At 40.4% G+C, this 25,891-nt stretch overlaps 1 protein-coding gene across 6 annotated transcripts in view; it reads right to left on the bottom strand.

Annotated features, from left to right (window-relative positions):
- The window catches only part of BMPER (BMP binding endothelial regulator), a 160,616-nt gene that overhangs the window by 97,684 nt on the left and 37,041 nt on the right, over window positions 1-25,891 (bottom strand). For all 6 annotated transcript variants that reach the window (XM_066992259.1, XM_066992260.1, XM_048075536.2 and 3 more), the window contains 3 exons: window positions 18,115-18,197; window positions 16,517-16,607; window positions 15,623-15,705 (listed from right to left, as the gene is read on the bottom strand). In XM_066992259.1, coding sequence (XP_066848360.1) covers window positions 15,623-15,705; window positions 16,517-16,607; window positions 18,115-18,197 — 257 coding nt within the window. The remainder of the gene's footprint in view (window positions 1-15,622; window positions 15,706-16,516; window positions 16,608-18,114; window positions 18,198-25,891) is intronic.

Below are 25,891 nucleotides of genomic sequence, written 5' to 3'. Positions count from 1 at the left end.
GTATATCTTTCTCTACTAGGGACACAGGGAAAGAAAGGAGGGGGAAAGAAAAGAAAGGAAAAAGGGAATAAAAATTCTCCATTTGCAAGTTCATGAAACATTTTAATAGCTATGCAGTTATGTTTATTGTGAAATAATGGGTTTTCCTGTATTTTTCACTTTAAATATATCTATGCTTTATCTATTTTCTGATATAATTATTATATTCTCTTCCCTTTTCATGACAGCCAGTAAAAATGCATTTTTATTATCACCCACAATTTGGGGTACTGGCAATGAAGCCAGTTAGAGTCACACGGAGAGTTACTCTTGAAAAGTTGGAGTGCCTCCTGGGATATAATATTATAGCATCTTTTTTTTGTCAAGTGAACAGTGGTATATTTGAAAATATCTGAGGCATCTGCTGGAACAGTACTAGAAAACCGAGGGATGTCTTAAAAGTAGGAAAATTTTCTTACAAAAATGATACACAAAAATGCAGACTTTGGAATGGGACAACCTTTCATGATTCATACAAACTTCACACCAAGACATTTTGGATGACCCCATTTTCCATCCTAGTTGTCTTAATAGACAGCTGAGGCTCTTCTTTACCTATTGCACCATATAGCCAAGCACACGCCTCCAATCTGCTTGAATGTGGAAACTATGGATGTCCTACCAAGGGCATCCATGATCAAAAAAAAAAAAAAAAAGTTGGGAATTAAACTGGGCAGTTTAAATAGCTGTAACTGAATAATTGAAAGGGTTGCTTAAAGAAACTAAGGGGTAGGTGCATGAGTGATAATATTATACCATCAAATTAATCAGAACCACAGAATAATTCAGGTGGAAAGGGGCCATGGGGGGTCTTGTCTGGCCTCCTGCTCAAAGTGTGGACCAATGTGCTCAGGGCTATATCCAGACAGGTCTGAAAAACCTTCAAGGATGGAGTCTGAACAACATCCTGGGCACCGGCACCCATGCAGGACTATTCGCAGGGGGAAAAGGTTTTTCACTAAATCCAGTCCAAACCTCCAGGGTTTCAAATTATGTTCATTGTCTCTCACCCTCCCACCAGGCACTGCTATGAAGAGCTTTGCTCTGCCTTTTCAGTAACCTCCTTACAGATGTTGGAGGGGCACTGCCAGGCCCCTCCTGAAGCCACCTCTTCCCCTGGGTGAGCCATCCCTGTCCCTCAGCCTCTGCTTATGGGACAGAATCTCCAGTCCCAGCCACCTTAGGACCTCCCCTGAACTCCCTCCAGATATCCTTCACATCTTGGAGGACCCAAACTGAATGCAATAGGCACATATGGGCTAAAAAATGATGAGTAGAGAGGGATGCTCCCTTCCAGTGACCTACAGGCCATGTTTGTACCCATAGGGGCTGGATGTCACTGGCCTCCATCGCTGCCAGGACACGCTGGCTGGGGGCTCACACTCAGCTCCCTGCCTACCACACCCCCAGGTGTTCCTTCAGACATGAGGGAAATAAAATGGGAATTTTGGATAGACAGATTTTGTCTCCTTCTAAACTGTCTTAGTACTTTGCACAGGACTTAAGTATTTAATTGAGGGGGTGGAACTTCCTGTTAGTTAAATTAAAAGAATAAGGGGACTGATTGTCTGTGGGCCCTGCTTCTCCTTAGATCTAAAAGAGGAAGGCCTAATGCCAGCCTACTACCTAAGAACCTATGGTCTGTTCACAAGGGTGGCAAGGAGCAAAAGGCTCCAATCCTTTTCTCCCTTCCTTCTTCTTTTCCTAGCCTCACAAAAGAGCAACTATTAAAAAATTTAACACTCATTATAGCTTAAATTTGTCCCCACCTGCTGGCTTCAGTGGCCATTTGAAAGCTGACCAGCTCATGCACACAGAACTGTGGCTACCTGCCAACCACCACCTCCAAATTTAGGAACTCTGCTCAGCACCCCAGTCATCCTGTGTGGTGACAAGTTCACTTCACTGTGCAGGCAATCTTGCAAGCCAAGTTAGCCAAAAAGATGGTCAGACAAGGATGGGCTACTCTTCAGGAGAGAGGCCGCACCCCATTAGCTGTTCCAGTCTAGGTTCAGCCACGCTAGCTGCTGCAGCTGCTTGGGGATTTGCAGGGAGATTTCAGAGCTCTTTCCACGTTGTAAGCTAATGACTGGTGATTTCATTTATCTTCATTTTGATAATAAATAACAACTTGAACTTGCAACTGACTGGAATCCAACTCAATACTGCCTTTTTAAACTCCCCAGTGGAGCACAACTGTTTAGGCTTCCTTCCTTTGTATTCTCCTTTCATTTTAATTAGGCTGAAGCCCAAAAGTCATATATTAACGCCTGTCATCCCAGTATTGCTTTTTTTTTTTTTAATCAATCTATATATGTGAAAGTTTATTTCAAAAACTGCACTGTCACCAAAAATCAAATCCAACAGTTTTACCCTGCTAACCTCTGAGTTTCATTACAAGAGAAATGATTACTGGGAGAGGTGAAAGCAAAGAATAGGAAAACTATTAAGAAACATTACTCAAACATCTGAGTACAAATGCATACACGGTAACATCATCAGCTAGGAAGTTAGCTCAAACACAAAAACACCAAGTACTTTCAAGTTCCAGGGATTATATTTAAATTGGATTTTCACTCTAAGCAGAAATTGAGTTGATGAAATCTCCAAATATGGTTCTCATTAAATGTTCGTTATCATGATTAATTGTTCAGTTAGTCATAATGAGCTATTTCTCTACTTAGCAGTTTCTACTTGGGGACAGTCAAGCTTCTTATAGTCCTTCACAGTGCCTGTCTGCTGGTATAGTTAACTGCATGTGGGGTAACTGCTCCTTTTGTATTGTCCAGAATTACATTTCACTTTTTGCAGCCACATTTTCTGCTGAAAAGAGGAAAGAAAATACCTTAGGTCTGCTACATGTGGACTTTTTTTTTTTTTGGGGGGGGGGGGGGGGGGGGGGGGGGGCGGGAGGGGAGATATTTTCATCACTCTCTCTTAACTAAGCATTTGTATTTAGAAGTGTAATTTTGAGAGGTTCCACCAAAGTCAGTGGGGTTGTTTAATGGCTGCTTTCCTTCCTGATACTCTGCCTAATTTTTGGTCTTGGATTGCACATGCACCTTGATGTGACAGATTTCCTTTTACACCTGCCTAGTACTGAGCACGCAGAGACACTGCTGACATAACCTTGCTAAACCTGGACATCAAGAAAGTCAGTTATTTTAACAATTCAGTCTTCATTGAAGATAAAAAAAAAAATGGAAAAAAAAAAAGCTCTGTGACTGCATTTTCAATTTATGGGCCCCTCTGGCCTTTTTTAAACAAGAACACGCAATGACAACTGCATTCTCACAGCATTTTTAAGCTGACCACTTAAGAAAAGGCCGTGATCCCAGACCAGAGCATCATCCCGGCAAACCGGTCCAACTTTCAGCTCCTTTTTCCTCCGTTTTGCAGCCGGGGGGCTCTGCTCCAGCCCCGCAGCCCCAGGGCGCGCTCCCGGCCGCCGCCGCCAGGTGGCGATAGACAACAGCGTGCAGTGCCCGCACCCGACTGCGCCACCACGCGGCCGGGCGGGGGCGCGCACCCAGCAGCGGGAACGAGGACACAATGGGGACACGCGCCGGCACGGCAGCACCCCAGCGCACGCGGATATAACACACAAAACAGATGCGCTCATGTATGAACGTACACACGCTACTTTTTATGTTTCACTGGGGAGTGTTCCATTATTAAAAAAAAAAACCCTCTTCCTCTTCCCCAAAATTATATTACTTTAATCCATCTACGCTAAATTTTCCATTCAGCCTCCAAGCTGTTATGCGCAATGTTTCTGTAAAGTCTGCCAGTATTTGCTTTCGAGCAACAAAACAATAAGTTAGGAACGCAAGATTCAGTCTATCCCTGAATTAACACCACTGAAGTGAACCTAATTAAACTAGGAAATCACATGATCTGAGGGGTTACATGGAAAATGGATTTCTTTTTCAAAATTTAGAGATTTTTTCAAAATTTAGAGATAGCACAGAGCAAACTTCAAAGGCATCATGCTGCTGTTTTGACAGTGGGCTGCTGTTTTGACAGTGTTCTAGCAATAGGTGATAAAAACTTTGCGGTGGACACAATTAGTTTCTCATTTTTATACCACCCAACCCACACCCAGATTCCAGTTTTATGAGCAATGTTATCTCAATTTTATCTCAGAAAACCACACTCATTTTAACCTTTTAAGTTCAGCTTATTTAATTCAAATAAGGAAGGACACAACGAGTCTAAGTGAAGTTAGGTTTAAAAGGGATAGAACAAACTTCTTCTCTAGGGCCAGGGATTCAAAGCCAATGTTGGGAAGACTTTAACTCCAGTAAAAGTGGTGGTATCCAGCACGGTTTTATTTCAGGACATTTATATTTTGGATCTGAAAGCTAAAACTAAGAGCATAATGATAAACTACAGGATTTCCAACCTGTTCTTTTTAGTGCTTTCTTTTCTTAACTGAAGTTTTGAAGCCCTGAATCCTCAAACATTTTCATTTCTGTCAAGAGACTAGAAAGAAATACTGCTTGCTAATATTTCATAGGGCTGACATCCTCATCCTGCAGCTCTGGCTGTTGAAGACACGTTGCCACACTCCTACACATTTTCAACATTTTGCTTCTGATTTATTAAACCAGTAATTTTGCAAGCTTTTATAAAGGCTAAATTTTATCCAAATTACTGTTCAACATTTGGGCAAGCACAGTTTAATACATTCAAAGTTATGCACTACCCAGAGATTGTGTACTTAAATCGTATTTAATAAATGTTAAATTCGTATTTATTTCATAGTTGAACCACATATATGCTTTTTGGTGTTCTAGATATGAATATTTCAGGCTATTCTGACTCAGCATGTGTGGTATGTTACATTTTGTTTTAGCTTTCCTTCTGTGGGCAAGTGTCATCCTTAGGAGAAAGCGTTCCATCTGATAAAAGTTACTATGAATTTCAAATGAGCTTTTAGAATTATTTCTGTGATACTGAGTTAAAGCTGCTATTTCCAGTATTACTGGTTTATTTCATTGGCAAAAGCACAAATACCATGTAAATCCTGTACACCAGAAATTACGATTTCACTTGTTGCCTTTGCTTTCATCTGTTCACTTCCAGGACACATGCTTGCTTCCCCACTTTAATAAGCACAAGCATTTAGAAAAAGAACTCAAAATTGCGGGAGAGATGAAGGAATGTGTGGGGAGCTGGAAATGGCAGATTTTTATCTGTACTATCTGGATACCCCTGGGTTTTCGTGGGCAAGCTGGCACCTTGCCTTGCTGTAGGCAGCTTCAGCATCCTGCTGATTTTGAGCCATACTTCAAGCACCATGTGCTTTATGCATTGCTTTACAAGTACTACATCATTATGGAAAAAAAAAGTCCTTCTTAAGCATGACTTGGCTCCCATCTGCTAAACCTTGTCACTTCCTGAGAAGGGAATGTCTTCCCTGTTTGAAACCCTTTGCCCTACATGAAAAATCATGCAGGAATCAAAAAATAATAATCAGTATATACAGGGCTTCTCTCTAAAGTCTTAGCAGCTCTAGCAGGGAACAAGAAGGAAATGTCCAAGTCTAGCGTGAGACCTTTGCCATTTTCTCTTTCAATAAGTTTGAAGAAAGACTGATATAAAGGGTTTCCCAGAGCATAACAGCAATGAGAGGCAGCCTGATAAGATACTTAGAAACTCAGGCACACATTACAAAAAATGCAGAATGTGGTTTTGGTCACTACATGTATTAATTGTATCCTTATTAGTCTCTTGCTAGATTCAGAGAAATACTGGAAAAAAATAAAATCTGGTGAATAACAGCAAACATGCTACTTAGGTCTATGATATTTTTGTTGTTGTGGATGTACAAACATGTTTGTTCTCCATCCCTTCCCTTTGCCCACAAATTATCCAGTAACTTACTCTTCATTTTATATAATTGCTTGCTATTATCTCTGCTGCACTGAATACTCATGAAGTGAGAATGTGTGCTCTGAACAGCATAGACACTTGAGTTTCAAGAAATGCCCATTTGAACACTGCATAAAAACCTGCAGCCGGTACTTCAGGAGGCAGAGCTATTACTGCTCACCGCAAGGAATGTAACAACACCAAGGGGAAAGAAAATGCCTGCCTGGGTTGGTTTCCACCAGGTGTCAACTTTTATGGTTCCTATTCCCACTTAGCTACTTTACAAAGTGCTTGCTGTGTAAGAATGATGTTCACAGTCAAAAGACAAAGTCACAGTGACAGGCACTCTGCAATTACTACTGATAAGAGATTTCACACACACGTCAACTATAAAATGCAGTGTACAAAATAAAGAGGTAGTAGACCCAGGATTTTCCCTCCCTGCATGTACCCAGACATGTACATACCCATGCTTGTTTAAGTGTAGTGCTAAAACACCTAGATGGGGGAGGAATGGTAATTGCAGCAACACTGGGGAATTAAAAAACTGACCTCAAAAGACAGAGAGCAGCAGGGCAGTTCAGCTAGCTGCTGAGAGCAAATAGTGCATCAGGAACTGAGATTGCTGGGAAGAATTGCTGTTCAGATTCATCCAAAAGAAGAAAAGTTATGCTGCAACTAGGAGAGGAGGCAGAGAACAGACTGAGCACTGAAAAGCACAAAATCCTTAGGCTTCTTGGAATTATTTTCACATATATTGTTTCATTTTCAATTTTTTTTTTCCTTCAGAGTGCTGAATATTTGGGTGCTGGGCAGAATATGGTAAAAGGAACAGTACTGTACTCACCACTATACTTTCAGAGCTGAGGCCAGCTTTGCTTTTCTTCCCTGCCCCCCCCCCGGCGTAAAGAAAGATATTATTGGCAAGGGCACATCAGCTTCTGTCCTACTCACAAAAGCTCCTGGTGCTCTGTTCTGGAGAAAAGAAGGGGAAAGAAACCACACAAAGCACACAAGCTACTCAGTTCTTTTGGGCTCAGATACCTCAAACATCAGATCTGAATTTTCTGGAAATCCAGATTTTGCACTTTCAACTGCATTGGCTCTAACACCCAATTAGGGACAATAAAGAAATTTCTATTTCAATGATTTTAGCACAAAATATTGAATAATGGCACTAAATACCCATATAAAGAAGAAGAAAAGAAAAAGACTGCTTTCTGTGGAAAATGTCACTGCTTCATTACAAAGCTTCTGGCAGAGAGCTGAAAACTCCCCTTTTTTTTTATTGAAGCTTGGGACTGTCAAGTTTATGGTGTTCTAGTCACATTTGGGACTGAAGTTTAGGTAGCATGGGAGTGGGGCTTCCTGGGAAAAAGTTAAACATCCAGGCAATTTCTATCACCAGCGTTAGAAAACATTTTTAACATCCCACTTTTAGTATTTAAGCACCTACAATGGAAGCTGGGGGCTCAAGTCCTGCTGTGACTCCAACCCTAAATTGCCCTCAAGGATTTCTGCATCTTTCCTTCAGATTGAGCGCCAAAGATGTTATGGTAGTTTGGCCCCTAGTCAAATTTTATTTCTGACAGGTTAAAGGCAGAATAAGTAAATCACTGTCATATCTCAAAGCATATTTTTTTTTCCTGTTTCCCATACCTATTTTGATACTCACTGAATTATTCTGCCTATCCTGCTTCTCAGCATAAGAGGGTAGGTTATATAAAAAAATATTTCAGACTGTCACAATCTTGAAAATCAAATTTGTTAGGTACCATTTTTCTCCCTTCTACTATCCAATGCATTTGCCTCTTGTCATTAAATGGGAAAATAAATAAAATTATATGTTCATTAATATTTTAAAAGTTGATGGAATCCAAGGAACTTTTACTAGTCTTTCTATATGACTAGTTCATTGTAAGAAATGTTAAATCATAGCATATCCAAGCGGGAGAACAGTTGTATCAGGCAGGGCTGGAAACTTGCTCCCTTAGCAACATTCAATGCTTCCAGGGCAGAAAACAAAAAACCTGTTGTAGGACTTAGTGGAGAGAGCAAGGAGAACGTAGGCAGACTGATAACAAGGCAAGATGGAATTTGGCAATCATGCTAGAGCTCAACAGCAAATCAAACTTAATGATCCCAAACTTCATTTTATGTCTCCTACAACAGGCATTAAATATGAGCATGATCAATGGCTACAGCACAATTCAGTAAATAAATATGGTACCCAAAGTCATGCAGATGTCATATTTATGGGGGGTAGGGATGGATATGAAGCCCCACATATATCAATGTATTGTCTCAAAACTTTTTTCCTCTTAAAAAACACGCAAAAGAAAACAAGGTGTTACACAGTTAAAGTCTCTTCTGTGAATTCATTTAGCAGTATTGCACATACTAAAATATCTTGCCTTGGGACACAGAGGGATGTGTGCAATTTAAAAGCATTAGCTATTGTTAGCCGATAACAACCTCCGAACCTGTGACATCCACTTTTTTTTTTTTTAACTGAAAGGATGACAAACATGCAAGCCAAGACCTCTTGCTCTTCTCAGCCTTTCCTTCATTGTAACACTAGCCAGAAGGGTCCTGGACTCTTCATAAAATGTTTGGCAAACAAAGGCCCTGTTAATTGACGAGCTATTGCTTTTACTGCTTCCTACCACAACTTGTGGGAATCTTTTAGACCCAAATCAATTTTGCACACAAGCATTCCCATGAGATGCCACACAAATACTCCATTTGAAGCCACTTACAAGAACTACCACAGCGGGCTCACATAAAACCTTTGTGAAACCTTCTGAAACCACGTGCAACCCTTTCATCCCCTCCTGGCCAGAATTTTTTTTTGTTTGCTTACTTTAACCAGGTTCTTTGTTTTCTGCCATCTTACTGCTGTTTTCCTTAAATGATAGTTTCTTGCCTTTGCAAGGAGTGAGTTATAGCAGAGATGTTTGCAGACTTCATTGCAGCTCAATGCCAATAAAAAATAGTCCCCTCATCAGAGGCTGCCTGTTAACAGCTCTCCATTATTGTTAAAGCTCTGTGTACTTAATTCTTCTTTGTCAGTAAGAACAATCGATCTCAGCCTGTTAATTAGGAAAACTTTAACAAGACAGGGAACAGACACCTGACAGCATAAGCTCTGTTCCTCTGCTCTGAAGAACTACAGCAACCTACACTCAAGCCATAAGCTTTTATTATTAGAAGTGGTCAACTTATTTTTTTTTCTTTATATGCTTTAGGAATGCAATGTGCACCCTGCTCTATGCGTTCAGTTCATTTAAACAAGAAATTCTGTACCCTTTTCTCTGTACTCCAACAGTGATCGTTCATGCAATGCACAGTCATGAGGGGATGTTAACCAGCACTTACTTAGGCCCTTCAGGTACCCAGGAAATTTTAAATCTTTCATGTCTTCTAGTATCACTAAGTTCATTAGTCATCACAATACCATCTTGGATCATCAAAATGCAAAGACAGTCTCGGTCTAAACAAGACTAGCCTGATGAAGGTAGAGCTTCTTCCTCCAATTCCTCAGCCTTTCCACCCTCCAACAGGAAAAATTCCCCTTAGAAATCTGCCAAATAACCCTTTTATCTTTCCTTACAAATTTTAAGTCCAAACTCTCTTCTCTTGGGGAGAAGAATCACATCCTTAGGACATGAAACACAATGGACACCAATCTTTTACTAGTGTCCATAGATGTCATCTCAGAAATAATAACCAGGTAGTGCTACCTATGTCAAACGATAGAGAAAAAGGGAGAGCATCTGGAAGCAAAGCCAGAGGACCCTGGAGCTTTCTGAAATATGAGAGGTACTTTTGAACTATCCCTTCTGCCCTTCAGGAATCAAGCAGAGGGTTTTGATGAAGAAAGGGATATGAAAAAGATGCCATATGTTCTGGGCCCATGATCTTTAAAAAGTCACCTGGATCTTTAGGAAGCTGCTCAGTAGTTTTGCTCTCCTAGAAATGTGCCTGGACTGGGCACAGACTCTCACAGTACAGAAAGACTCCTTCAATCCACACCAAATTAAAAAGGTTTCTGTACAGGAACAGACTGAGCTGGGAACACACACGGAGCAGGTAAACTAGAAAGCTCAGCAGGTGGGATACACGTAGGATGACATTCAAGTATCTGCAGAGGAAGGAAATTAGACCTCACCACAACAATACAAACTGCTTATGAATACAACTCATTTACACTGAATAATTACACTGAACTATGCACACTTGCTTTGCTACACCAGAGTGTACTTGTAGTTCAGAAAAAAATGATTAATTTTATTCATTACTTCATTACTGTTACTTGAGGGAAAAAAATGTTTGGGAGAAATCAAAAGAAGATTTAAAATGGCTATGCAGATAATTGGGAAAAATATTCATAGCATTTTCCAACCGCTATTTAAAGAAAATGTCCAAACCATATTTTGGACTTTGGTCTTTCCAAAAGTAATTAGATTTAATATTTCAGACATGGCATGTGTAGTGTGCAGTCCCCAGTGAAGAAGGTACATTTTCCTAAGTCTGAAGAAAATCAGATAAAGAAAAAATAGGACACTGTCTTTGTGTCTGTGCCATGTTATTTTTCTTGCTGAAGTTCAACACGTAACCAGGTCCCTAACGTTCTACACCTACCTGCACAGTCATACTCCCTCACCTACCTGGAAGACTGTTTTTATTAGCATAGAAAACCAAACCTTCTGGACTTATGAAAAAATCTGGAGAAAACTGTACAGCAGCAGGGAGAATGAAGTCTCAGAGAAACAATGAGGACCTCTCTATATCTCATTTCTGAATGCTTACTGCTCTCCACTTTCATCCACCTGTAAGCCAACCACTTCTTTTTACATCACTAACTTTGAGCAAGCAAGCCCTACTCTTACCAAAAGACTCTTTGCTTTTCCATCCCTACCCTACTAAGACTGTCTCCATTTTTTAGCCCTCAAAGTGGGGGCAGACAGCACCTGCGGTAATTTGGAGCTGTATCAAAGCACGTCAAGTACATGGAAATTCAAGATGACGGGCACTTGGCACTGCAGCAAGGATGAAAGTTAGGATTTAATTTTTACCAGCCTTTGCAGGGGGTACATGCAATTACACACTCCCCCTGTTAAATGATGAGTTTCCCAATAGACCAGAGTACCCACAGCTAGCGAACATCCCCTGCAATCAGTTGTTGTGAGAACATACTCCAGCAGCTCCCAATGTCTGGTAGAGTCAAGATTATAACACAGTATCAGGGTGCTCCATCACCCAGCTGACTGCAGGGGCAAAATCCATCCCTGTTATCTTCAGCCATCTCAGGAGCCATGTGAGCTGTGCAGGCTCCCCCTATAGTTAGTGGAGAAAGATAGGCATCTGCAAGGGTAATCCATCCTCTCTCTCTCTCACCCCCCCCCCCCCCCCCCATTAACTGAAGAGGAGCTCAGATAAGTAGCTCAGACTAGACATATTACTTCTAAATGGCTGGAGCTAGACAAGATGAATTCCACCCTCAGTGTCCAAAATACTAGCATATGTACTTTCTCATTACTTATTGCCATTGCAACGTCTGTTACTCATTGATTTAGGAACAGATTTTCTCAGTGTGATTTCCTTTTCTTTGTGCAAAACTTTGATTATGCAGTTTTTGCACCCTAACACTCAGGAACATAAATGACAAGACATTTCCTGCACAGACCAACACATACACCTGCAAACCAGGAATGGTGTGTGCATTGAGTCCCTCTGTGCAGGAGTGGAAAAGCCCCCAGTGTATGCATGAACATGGAGATGAGGCTGCTTTTAAATTCCATTATCCAAATCCCTGTGCTCTGCTTTCAACCCTTTAGGTTTCACCCAGTTTGCACCATTTTGGAAAAGCAGCTATGAGGACAGCCCCACAACATGCCTCCCCACTGGACAGATGGATAGCACAACCCATCCCATTTTCAAGCCTGTTGGTAACACGTGCATCCCTCAGCCATCCCAGCAGTGCCATAATCCAGCTCCCAATTGTTCCCCAAATGGGACGGCCCACTGCTCACAGCTGGGAGTTTTGGGGAAGACCAGTCCTCAGTGGAGGTGCCTCCGTAGCACAGCATGCTCTCAGCATGGTGGTCCTTCATACCCCTGCATGCCTCGCATGCCAAAATATGCGGCACCCACGGTCTGGGTAACATCAGAATGAGAATGCACCCACAGTCAAAGGGAGCTAGTTATGAGTTTGGATACTACCATTTAAAGATAAGCTTCTCCATGGTTACCACTCTCATGCAAGGTCACTCTCCTGCCAAGCCTCCTCTCCTCCCTCCCTCTCTGGCTCTCTCTCCTGCCCTTCTGTTGTTTTTTTCTTTTTTTCCTTTTTCAAACATGCTACATCAAAAGAGAAAATGAAAACATTTAAGATAATCACAGTCTGACTATTTTAATGCAGGCTGTAGGAAAGGAAACATGTAAGCCAAGTGCTCTCACTGCGCAAGCAGAAACACACTCTCGAGCTCATAAAAGTAGTATCTGAGAAATAACACTTGATTAAAACAGCCAGTCCTTTGCTTAAGTAGGTGCTTATGGTAGGGAAAATATCCAAGCTCTCTCTAGACCACTCCACTGGCCTATCAAGAAAAGCAGGACCAGGCTAGACAGATGAATTATTGTGAGGCAGCTGGGTTTCAGCCGACATGATAGGAGATCCCTATTATCCTGTCCACCTTTCTTACACAAATGCATCTCCCCAGAGAAACAGAGTCACTAAAGTCCGGCTCATTCACTCCTGACAGGCAATATGCATTGAGTGAGAGGTGATACATTTTCATTTTTGGCAAGAAATCTCAGTCACCCTAAGGAGTAGATTGTTCAGGAAAGTGGTAATGGAATACGGAGCCTTTCATCCCCACGTCGCTCCTGCGAGGGCAGCCTGACTTGGTAGCAACCCAAAAGTTATTAGCTAATGGATTGTTTCAGTGACCTATGTGAAATGAGCCTGGTAGGTTTGGTCTGGCTTTCAGTAGACAATAACTAGGATCACAAGTGGTGGTAAGCAGAAACCACACTAACAAGTTGATGGCATGGTGGGTGAGGATTGAACAAACTGCCCACGCGTCAGCCTGCCGTCACTTCCTTTATGGCCAGGGCCTCCGTGCAGACAGGGCACCTCAAGGCCTGACATCCCTGCTTTGTCCTGATTTGCACTAACAATACGCATTAAAAACAACAAAAAGACATCTTAATGGCACTTCGCATTCCCTGGGAGCTCAGTAGCATCTAGTAGGCACCACTTTGAGCTGAAAATACCACAGACTTGAACAACCAAAGAGCTTTCTGAAGGCTGGGCCCTGCAGTCCTGTCTTTCTGGCACATGCAGAGTGTTGAGCGCATCATTTTGTAACTGTAAAATTCCTTTTTGTAAGTAATTACTCATTGTAATGAATTTAGTAAGTGTGGGACAGCCCTACATCTCTCTGGGAAACAAACCACAGCTTTCCCTCTTTCCTTTCTTCCTGTTCAATGCTGCCTGCAGTCCCCAAGGACAGTGGTGGCCTATGGCGTCCAGAATCTTTTTTTTCCCCACTTCTTTTTATCAGAAGTAAAATCCAGAATTCACAATAAAGTGAGAGTATTTTGCACCACCACCACCCCTGAAGTACCTTGGCAATGATTTGTGTCACTACCTCTGTTACATTTCCACGAGATACTCACTAAATAGTTACGGCCTCAAACCCCAGAAATCTAACCTGGGGTGAGAAACTTCCTTTAATCTATTAAAGCCTGCACAAGTTACTGCACATCACAAACAAGCCTGTTCCCATCATATCACAGGACTACACTGGTATCTGCATATCCACCAACTGCTTAGATAAGAGAGCGACTGGAAAACCACTCCCAAAATGCAAAAGCAGACAGCAAACAGCTATCATAGCCCTAAGAATGCCCACTACTTGCTTCCAATTTAAATTATGTAGGAATTAACATAGGCCCAAATTCTGAAGGAAATTGGCAAGAGGTAGTAGAAAAAGGAATTACGGAGAGAGGGGAGTCAGGTATGGCATACACACAGAAGACACTGTTTCTTTTGCTCTCTGTAAGATTCAGCCTTAAAGGTGGACGTTTTATATAGATGTCATTAACATCCAGAACTGTCACACCACCTTTCTCAGAAGGGATCATTAAGCCTCTTGCTTGAGGCTTTAAACCTCTTACTATCGGTAGCTGATGCGTTTCCTTCTCTGATGTCCATGGGACTGGTTACTGTCAAGGAAGGGCCCTCAGGTCTGACCCTATATGCCTATATTTCTTTATCTTTTCTCCCCCTAGATATACCACACTTCCACTGTGCTCTTCCAGGCACAGCTGCTTTTGCTATTTAGGGAACAAAGGAAAATTGATCGAGAAAATACTGGCATGCCAACAACTGGGCAATAGGCACTATCTGTCTAGTATTCAGGAAAGAGCAAAGCACAGCCTCACAAGATTCAAGCATGCCTCCACAGACTTCTTAACCACTCAGACCTGCCTTCCCCTCAGCAGCATCACCAGGGAGAGCTGCAGTGTAAAGGTGCTGCTTTGCCACTACAGCTGAAAGGTGAGGGAGACCCAGCGAGCATGCAGGCAGACATGCTCCTCTGCTTGGGACAGCAGGCATTTGGCAGAGCAGGAGCCAGGGGCATATATCACAGTGACAAGTGTGACGACATGCTTTCATTATTACAGGATTAAACTTAAAAAAAAAAACAACCTGAGCTGCCTAATTCTCCACAGAAGCAGTGATGATTTAGTGTAAATTAATTTTTCAGATTAGCAGGACTTGTTTTCCCTTAAAACAGTCCAAGTTCTCTGCAGCAGCTTCATTAAATAAGTGTATAAGTACATACTCATTTTGGAATTCTACCCTTATCCCCCCCCTTTTTTTTAATGTATATATTTTTTGTTTTAATGATACAAGAGAGCTGTGCCTGGTACTGATAAGACTCTGTGGCATTCCACTGGAATGTAAAGTTCCCAGTTCTGCATTTTCTGCTGATAGCCAGCCCATCAATTGCAACAAAAGAGTGATTTGAGCTTTGCATTTACTGGTCTCACGGATCACACCAGTGAAGTCAAAGTTATTTGCCCCAGCTCATACAGCATTATCTTTTAACTTAATGGAAGTGAAAGAGAAGCGTGTGCTCATTACCCAAAGGATGCAATTATTACTTCCTCTCTATATTGTTGCTAGTTAAGGATGAAATCCAGGATATGACCTTTTCATTAAGCATCAAGCCAAAATCCACGTGGGACAGCCTAGGGAGGCTATCCTCATCCTTTCACTCAGTAATTCAGAGCAAAGACTCTTGCTGTGGAAAGAAATCCTTTCAAAAGATCAGTTTAAGGAAACATCTAGTAAATGTTGATCAATAGATGGAAACCAAAAAGCATTTTGTTCCCTGCATGATCCTATCATAAAAAAAGGATCACTAATTTACCACATCAACCTGTTCTCAAATACCATGCCCTGTTTGCACACAGTGTACGGTCACAAAAAAAGATGATAAACTGCAAATATGAGATACACAATATATTAGTGCAGAAATAAATCTTCAATAGAAAGCTTAAACGCAAGAGGAGAGAAGAACACACGGTAGTGTTGAATTCCTTATATTTTTTTGTTTTGTTATGACAATAATAATGTGCCTTTTGAAGTTCATACAGGGAGATAAACTGCCAAAAGGCAAATACTTACAATACAAGAGCATTTGGTACATTTATTTCCTTCAGGCCTAAATTCTTCTCCTTCATTGTAATGTCTCCCTTCAAATATACAACCTGGAAAACAGCATTTGAGTAAGTTTAGCTCAGGATAGCACACTGCCTTTTTACTGTTGCACACCCTTCCACAGGACAATATATGAAAAGTAAATCTTACATCCTCTCTGACACAAATCACTTCAGAAGCCTTTACAAAGGCCTTGAGACCCCCAAAATACCTTTTTGGGAAAGACAGCATCCTTCTATAGAAGATGAATTTGTACCAATGAAGGCAAGGCTAAGTCAGGTCTTCCATTAAAAGCAGCTTTGAAACACTTTTCTAAGGTATTTGCTTTTTCTTACTTACTCCTTCTTACTCCGAGTTTATATTAGATGTTGGCAGAATTGATAACAAATTAAAATGCAATAAATCCATTATACCACAACAGGAGCAGTGCTTGCCTAAAAAAACCAAACTGTTAAAACCAAGTTAGTAATAAAACCAGGTTAATTTGCCACTGTGCTTCGCAAAGCCAACCCACTCACACTATCCTTCAAAAAATCAATCTTCTCTCTTAGGGTTACTCTTATACTTCCCCTACTAACAAAACCCCAGTTATCAGCCAGGGAAAACCAGCAGACTGACCTTCTGAAAAAATAATGTAAAGACATGTGGCCGTTGCCACAGGCAGTCGATTTCACAGGCTGTATATCCTCTACTAAAAAATATTAAGCATGCTCTTGTATCATTTACCACATTGTGTTGAAGCAGCCTGCATTTTAGTAACTGGTCAAATATAACGGAGTTAGACAAACATCCCAGGTAATAAAGGTTATCGTTACAAATACAGTTGCACACATGGAACAGCATCTCCCAATGAAGTCTCACCTGGACAGATAGGACAACACATCCCTGCAACTTTGGATGGGTTTTTGCAATGAACAACGCACTGTACCTCTGACTCTATTATCACTCCCTCCTGCAAAAGAGCAGATCGGACATGTTTATTGTTATTGTTGTGGATGCTTTAAGAAGCAAAACTCCACTATTATTAGCTGTACAGTTACAGCATGGAGGATGCCATGGAGAGCTGGATTTCAAAGCCTCTTTTCTTTGTGTAGCTGCTGCCTGGTATCAGGATTCAGGTTAATTCACAGCCAAAAGATCCACTTGGGTCTCCCTGACTCCGGATGCAGGATTTGCCTTAAAATGCATCAGGTAAGAAAGCAAGCACCTTCTTAGGAGAAGGAATCCTGCTTTATCAGACATCCTCAGCAATCTGCCATGCAGCTTTGGTGGAAACAGACCAGACACAAGGCATCCTCCCCCTCTCCCCTTGGAGGAAAAAAGACCTAGAAAGCAGATAAACGCATTTTGTTCTGTAGAGGGGAGACACTTATCTTTGATGCTTCTCCTGATAAGTATTAGTAAATTAACATTTCCTGTACTTCTTGTTTAAGGAGTCAAAGTCCTCCTGAACAAACCTAGGTGTGAGGATCTGTGCACAAAAGGTTGCTCTGGTTTTTTGTTGCTTGCAGCTTTGCACTTGGAGGCAAGGGAAACCTGCTTTTTTAAATGTACAGGTCCAGGGTAAACAGGATTACCCAGATGTGCATTTAGACACAGAAACAAGCAATAAAGAATTGCTAATTTCATGTAGCTAGTAGCAGTCAGAGTACCTAAATTCAAGCTTTGAGTATCTTCTCATTAAGTGCAAGGAGACAGAATGCTTCTTCTCAGTGTACCCATCTTTAAAAGCATGTGTGGGTTTCATAGAGTAGAAGTATCACAGAAAGAAAAATCTTGAAACCATTTATCCTGTTTGTGGAAGCTCTTCAAACTCAGTCATCTCTCCTGTTTCTAATGGTTGTAATTCTTAGTAGCTGCCTGAGTGCTATTACTAAAATTGGATCAAGTTATCAGCAGAAATCACAGCTTTACTCACAGACAGAAACTAAGATTACTTAATTACTTGTTTTGTGCCTGGAAATGGACAATCTTGTAAACGTTACAGTTACAGATAGACAAGCTACCAAAAATATCACTGTGTTAACAGTGCAGAAGCCCAAGAAAAGAAAAGATTTAGCTATGGGTTTCTCTTAAAGAACATTCCAGGTAAAACCCATGGACACATACACACAAAAGTATCCAATTATTAAAATAATAACCTGTATCTCAGAAAAGGCTTACCATGCTGAAAAAGGAGGAATTATTTCAAGATTGAGACAGCAGGAAATGTCACTGCTTTGTACCACTCATTCAGCATTGTTTGGCTATCACAGTGCTCAGGTCATGTACAACCTACCCTTCTGAATGTCTGCTTGTAGCAGGCCACATATGACTGGATTTAAGCTGCTTTAAATGCAAAGCCCCTATTGTGCTTTGGTTATAAAATATTTCTGGTTATTTGGATTGGATGAAAAAGGCTCAGAGTTCTATGGGAAAAGCTCACAACTCAATTACTGTGGTGCTCACAACATCCTTACCTGGCACTGGTATGTAATACAGGGATTGTTAGGGAGGTGCCATTTCATAGAGCTGTTGTATGTCTTTCCTCCAAAACTGCAATCTAGAGGAAGAGACAAAACCACATTAACCCGGTTGAATGCAGTGATCCCCTGGAAGGCTGCTGATGAGGATCACAGAGCAGCATCCCAAACATGTCCTATCCTCTCCCTGGGGTTACCAGAAGAGGCAGAGCAGAGAGCTCGGTCTGACATGCACAATCGTGCCCTGGGAGAGCTGGCAGCAGCCCCCTGGACATCTGCTCCAGGTGCATGACTGGCCAGGCTGCTTACAAATTTTGACCATTCAAAACAAACCAAAATCAGCAACAAAACAGCATAAAAAGGTGAGTCAGTGGCAATTCAGCAGCCTGTTCAGGGACTGTTCAGCTACCGCTGTAGTGGAGGAGGGAGAGGGAGGAGAGAGGGTGAGAGAAGATCCAGGAGTGCCCATCACCCAGCTCATCCCTATCCATTAACCAAACCCCCTGAGAGAGCTCTTCAGACAGTTCAGCTCAGCATGGGTGCACTGACATCAGCAGCACTACCCCTCCTTTATGCCTTCCTACTTTCATGAAGGAAGGTATAAACATCCACGTAAACTAAAAGCCAACAAGCTCTTCCATGTGGGTGGTGAGCAAGGACATTTTGGAGTTCCACAGGTTTTAGCTTCATGTCTCTTTGTGTGTAATATCACAACTTTGTTAACAGGTTGGTTCACCCATGCACAGGCTCTGCACACAATTTTTGTGCAAAATGAAGTTTCATTAAAGCCTTTTGGAAAAAATACATACATAATGATTTTTCATATTTTTGATTACATGTTTATACTAGTTCCTTCCCACTCTTTTCACCATTTTCAGATATTTTGCAAAAGCGAGAATCAAAAGGAAAAAGTGAGAAGAATAAAATACCTCACCAGGAAAAAAAAAAAGACAAAAACAGCAAAGGTTTATTAAGTGAAAATAAAGTATTCATTAAGAAAGCTTGTTTAATAATGCAAAATTGTTCCAATTAAAACTTAATTTTTTGGAAAGCCAAAGTGTTTCTGAACAAAAATTTTAAAAGCAATACATACCCCACTTTCTGCAGGAAAAATGCCCATTTTCCTTTTACTGCTGCAAGTTTTTTTTTCCTAGTCTATTTTATTCAAATGGGCCTGTTCAAAAAGCCCATTAAATCAACAGGAGTTCTGCCAGATACTTTGAAACACAGACATATACATAGAGTCATCAAGCACAAAAATAAAATCAGTCAAATGATGCCATGGAGACATAAACCTTAGCAGCTACTCTAACAGTCATTGTTTGATGTGCAGGGTGCCCTGTCCTGAACCGCTTCGGACTACATTTTGCACCCCTCTGAAAATAAAGACAAGTTATCAGTCCCACACCAGTGAATCTTCAAACCCAGTGTACAAGCAAACTTCAGGGTCACAGCTCCAAACTGCTGAGGAACTTCAAATACAAACAAAATCATTTTGTATTTAAACAAAAATTTAAAGAGAACCTGGTATATGAAGATTATTTACAAATTTGTTGACTGCCTCCAGTTAAGACCTTAAACAAAAGGAGGCTTGTACTTCAGTATTTGCAGCATTCAGAAGTTTTTCTGTGCTAAGGACACAAGAGAATTCTGCAGGTGCTTTGGCAATTTCACTTGCCTAAGCTGAAGCAGATACCTTTTTAAAAGAGTTGATCAGTAGTGCAGGAGCTGATTGTGGCAACTGAACCTTTGATAAATATTGAAATATAGATCTGAATCTCACCTTTTTTTTCTTTTTTTTTTTAAAGTAGAAAAGCCTCTATGAAGTAATTTTGAATAATAAAAAGTGTTTAGATTCTCAGTATATTAATTACGCTCTTTGTCAGCTGTTACACATGTCAACATGTCAGAAGAATTTGAAGCCCTATGCTCTTCTTAAGCATTTTAAAATCCCATTCTGAAAAATATCAATTCTATATTAATGTTTGTACAAAAGAAAACAAAACAAAAAAAGCCACATAGATTTGTACAAAATTTTGTCATAGTCTCACTTCCTTCCCACTACAAGACCTGACAAAAAGCAAAGTCTGTTCAAAGCATTTTAGCATCCTCAATTTGAAAAAAAAAAAAAAAGGCCATACAGAGATTCTGGTCCCAGTCTGAGACAGAATTTACACATGTGCTTGTCCTCCAAGTACTCAAAATGGAACAAGCTGTGTTATTGAACATGCATGAGCATGTTTTACCACGTAGGTCTGGAGTCTTCAACATGATGCAGGGCCACAGCCCAGGTTAAAAACTAATTTTGACTGCAAAATACCTTGCATATTTGCTCACCACTTATGTTCTTTCATGTAAAGTGTTTTCTCTGTAAGAAAGTTAATGACCCTGGGCTAATATGTGTGTACAGATGTGCATATTAAACTGAAATCCTCAGTTCAAGGATTAGTCTGGCTGAGAAAGCATGAAGGTGGTGTGTCCATGCAGTCTCACATCTTTCACTTGAAGTGCATACCCAAGCTTTGCTACAAAATCCTCTGCCCTGCAGCACCAGCCGATGTCTGAGGAAAGCAGCAAGGGGAGCCAAGTTCCACCTGCCCACCAGCCTTTGGTGATAAAATGTGTTGTCAGCACTGGTGGATGGCACAACAGATATCACTATGGCAGGGAGAGCTTACAGGCAGCAAAAGTGAAATTTGGAAAGGGAAACCAGGATCAAAAAGTCTTCAGGAGAGGTAGGGATACTGAGACTGCTTCTGAGTTTTGGCACAGGCACGTAGGTTGAGTAAGGGAGTCAGAGCAGCCCAGTGCAAACACCAGAGCTATATCCACCACCCATTCTTCAAAATGGAAAGGAAACAAGACCTACATACCAGCTAGTTCTTCTGATCCTCACTTTCAATGTACAAAACTCCCAGAAGATACCTGCTAAGATCTACCTGCTCTTTTCTAACCCACCTAATTATAACATGGAAGTCTACAAGCCTCACCCAAATTCAGCTGAGTGAAACCCTCCTGCCCCAACATGCCAGCTTAGTTGAGCCATCCTAGCTCACCCATGGTTAAAGGTCCACCACCATGCTTGGCTTGTAAAGTAGCATTCGTTACATGAGTCATGTCCAAAGACCTAAGCGAAGGCCCTGATGCCTATTTCTACAACAGAGTATGTCCAAACACACTTAAAGTTCCTAAAAGCCATTTTAATTCCCTTTGGAAATGTTAGTACATTAACTTACTACCTCCATCTACCATTTGAAAGGGAGAGCAGGGGAAAATAATAAATCAAGAAAGAACAGTCTAGCACAATCACTTAAATGACAAGCACTTTCTTCAGTCTGAACACTTACTTAAAAACATTAAAAGAAAAGGCTAGATGGAAGGTTTTCAAGAAGGGAACTCCAAAAGCCAACATGAATATGTAATTTTGATCTCATGACACATACACCATCAGGAAAACCTTTAGGATTCTACACATGGAACAAAGTTAAACATTGTTGGTCTATATCAATTTTAATGGAATTAATGTGATTCCTATCAGTCAAAGTGTGTGTCCTAATTTTTTAGTCTTTCAAACTTCTTTCATTTAGAACAAACAGTGTTTTATTAATGTAAAATATTAACTTTCAGTTAGTTGTAGGTTTTGTTCCTATTACCAACTTCAACTCAAATAGTTCAGATAAGTCCTGGATAAACATGCAACCTGAAAGTTGCTTATCTGAATCAAACCAAACCACCAAATACTTTGAAGTTGGTCAATTGTTGTATATGCAACTGAAGTAACTGAAGTTACTTTTTTACTGAAGTAAAAAAAAAAAATGCAAATTACAGCAGATTTCATTATTGGCATGTGGGCAAGTTGACAATCAGGAAGTAATTTATCATTCCAGATCCTGTAATGTTTTTAAATGACCCTCTTCCTTCCCCAGACACCCAAGCACAGAGCAGTATCATGAAAAGAGGGAAATTGACTGGAAAAGACAGTTTAGTAGTGCTAAAACTCAACCAGTGTTCTCAGGAGTTCATTAAAAACAATCTTTTGTTACTCAATTTGACATTGCTTAACAAGATTCCAGAAGAGATTTTTGCTTATTTTAGGCTAATGAGAGTTTTATAGACAAGTCATTTCCATATTCTCCCAAGAGAAAATGATAGATTGGTGCACAATAGACTTGCTCCCCATCCCTTATTTTTTTAGCATATTTCTTCTCCTTTTAGTTTTTTTTTTTCTTGCTTTCCCTCCACTTTCTATTTAAAAAGTAACCTTCCTATTGGCATGGAAAATAAAAACCAGGAAAAATAAAACAGTCAGAAGACATGTTTTATTTAGTTTTTGATAAATTAATCCTCAGGGAGGATCCAGGCATGCTAGCACTAATACCAGTTCTAGCCAAGCAAAAACAAAAAAAAGCAAATATGAACAAAACAAAAACAAACAATAACTTGCACATTCTGCAATATTTAATCTGTTGGGCAAAATAACAGAACTGTGAATCACATACATAATTTTTTTCACATCTCTTAATGATGGTAAAGCCATTGACAAGCTTCTAGTAAAGCTACTAGAAAATTAAACTTCATATTGAGTAATCCTGGTCTTCCTTTGTCAACACTGAAGCATGAAAACATATACAAAATCTCATGCTTTTTAAGTCTCACTCTAAACAGAGAAAATCCAACTCTTTCCTCTGTAACTGCAAACAATCAAATCTATTTGTAGCTGACCCATTGCAATTATCATGCCCAATAGTTGTGAGGCACAGGCACCGTATAAAGGGTGTTCAACACAGCAGCATAAAATAGCCATTGGAATGAGCGATGCCCATTCCAACTGGGGGGAGGGAGAATTCATTCTGTGGGATCCATAAGAACTTTGCAATCCAAAATACCATATAGTTAGAGCTGCTGTTCGTTTCTGATCCAATACCCAATGTAATTGCCAAGCCTGGCAACTGGAAAACTGTGACTTCTTATGGCTGTGAATGGTGTCATGAATTATTTATATTATTTATTTTTATTTATTTATACCTGATTTCCTCACACCAGCAAAATCGTTTACAATCAGCACACCTTACAATTTCAGAGTTAAAAAGTAAAAGAAATTCTTACTCCAGTCATAGTCTACTAAAGTATTTAGTGTTGTCCCAGACCAACGTCATGCAAAAGGACAGTTGCCTGCAAAGCCTTCCTCCTGGTCTTTTATTTCCTTCTACTTTGCTGCACTGGGCACAATGGCCACACACAAGGTATCAATCCATCCATATATTACCACAGAAATCTCATACTACTTTCTAATACAACTGTCCTGAACAACTTCTCTGTGACAATAGAAGTTTGGGTAACTGATGCTTGACTGCAAAAGTATTTATAACAACATGACAATACAGATCATAAAAAAAAGTCTTACATAAATGGAGAATTATAGTAATCAAGGTAACAAGGAAATCTAAAATTTGAAGCACTACTGAACGCTAAAGTGTATAGCAGATGTCAAAGGGATATGAAACATATGTGCTAAGACCTTTTTAAGAAGAGTTAAATCACAGGAAGTGGTGATTAAATAGAGACCTTTTCTTAGGCATAACCAGAAGTAACCAACTCTGACACCACAAACGGAGGTCCTCAGAAACTGTCACTGCTACAAAATCCCTGTCTTTTCTTGAAATGCAGAGTTAGAAACAGCCAATGCTGAGGTGAACATATACCCCTAGCCTCAAGAAACTGGCCTCCTGGCTCAGAGCTGGATCACATTAGCAAGAGACTGAGAGGTAATGTGAAAGGCCACAAGAAAAGTTAGACTTGATTAGGTCCCTAAACCATCTCTTTCCATAATGAGTTTCCGCCGGTACTAGGTCATTCAGATAAAAGTGACAAAGATTTTAGTAAGACAATATATGACTATCTTCCCAGCCTATACCCTTCCATCCATGGATTAGGTTGCATCCTTATCTCTAAGAGCTTGCCTTAGCACATAGAATGATTTGTTGTACGTTATAGCGTCCCACACAAAGCTTCTCTGGTGATGCTTACAACAGGGCACCAAACTGGTATCACCTATCTCATACTGAGAATGTCCACAGGTGAACTAAATGCCAAACATGTGGCTCCTTCAGGGCATTAGTAGAGTAGCCAGAAAAGTGATAAACTCATAACCTTGCTCTAACTTCCCTTGCAAGCCAGCCCTGATAGTTGAAATTGGCTGCAATCCTCAAGCACAATATTTGATATCCTTTCCAAGAAATGCACAATTAACTATGATAGCTTTGGATATTCAATATCCCAGGGAACTAGCCCTGCTGTTGCCTGGGCTGTGACTCCATTCTCTGGTAGACACCAGATCAATGGATCATAGCTTGTGAACCTCTAACTTCATTAACTTATAAAATAAAAATAAAAAGCCAATTTCTATACAAGAACTGAAAGAAACTTCTGAACAACAAATCATACCTGTTGTAACAAATACCCTCTGATTTTGTCTTTGCACATCCATGGAAGATTCACACTCTTAGGATAAAAGAGTAAACTATGGTGCACAATTTTAGAAATGCAAGCTTTATCCAGCCCTGAGCTGGTAATACCACTTGTTCAGAGAGCAAACAACTTATTGGAGGTACAGAGAGCTCTATATCCAAGTGACAGGTCTCCATCCAACTAAGTAACTAAATGTTGCCAAATCTATTTCTATAAGCTCAATGACCTCATATGTTTTCATTAAACATATTAAATAAAATTAAAGATGAAAAGTGGCCTATTTATCCTGTGCTAAAGTAATAAGAGGGCTTAATTTTTTTAATACTTTTAAAGTGAATGGTATGCTAGAGGTATATATTATGTTTTATAAACTACAGTAAGTATCTGTCAGAAGAATAATTTCACTGAAAGCTTTCAATATTATGCTGAGTTGTTTGCATTCTCCTTGCAGCAGGGAGCCATACTCATGGGCCCACATTTCTCTGTTCCAGACTTTGCACAAACACACAGTGAAAAAGTGCCCTGCTCCACAGACTTCACTATCTAAGGTCCTCTGTGCTGAAAGTCAGGAATAGCGTTAAAACACATTGCTGGTCTGGAGGATTAAAACATTAAGTAAAGCCAAATCTCTTAACATGTTAGGGATAACATGTTTTTCCATCACAGTGAATGTCATTCTGTTTTTCGTTCTGATTGCAAAAGCCATACTTGCTGCTGTTTTCTTTCCTTTTGACTTATTCACAGAAAGGAACAAAGTGCTAGAAGTTATTTAAGTCACATAAAAATACGCAAAAGGGAGCAAAGGACTTATGCTCAGCATGCAATAATTTGCAGAAATTCTTTAGCGACAATTCAGGCTCTCCTGTGTGCAAAGCTGTAAACACAAGCTCAGCTGGATACACCCCTGCAGGCATATGGTATTTCTTAATTCCAGAATGCTTTATGCTATCAGAAATACTGGTCCTACATACTCAGTCCTCATGCCTTCCCCATAATAGAATAAAATATCCTGGCAGCAATATCACAAATGACTCATGCATGGTGATTTCCTTCCTACACTAACCAATTCTGGAAACATACCCTTTGGTCTTGATGTTATCCTCCTAATGTTGTACTCAAATGACAGCAGCCAATCATTCATTCATTCACCTCACTCATTCATTCATTTCTTCACAAGGTAGGAAGACCCGAAGCTATCAAAGGGAGCTGGCAATAGCCCATAAGGCCTGATCAAGCCTTTCTAGGTTTTGGGAACTAAGCCAAGAAAAAAAAAAGAAAAAAACACCATCAGGCCCTGGTGTCTTTT

Source organism: Anser cygnoides, chromosome 2 (assembly GCF_040182565.1).
Source record: "Anser cygnoides isolate HZ-2024a breed goose chromosome 2, Taihu_goose_T2T_genome, whole genome shotgun sequence".
Lineage (NCBI taxonomy): Eukaryota > Metazoa > Chordata > Aves > Anseriformes > Anatidae > Anser > Anser cygnoides.
Note: the sequence above shows the minus strand (reverse complement) of the source record. Positions and strands in the feature narration are given on the sequence as shown.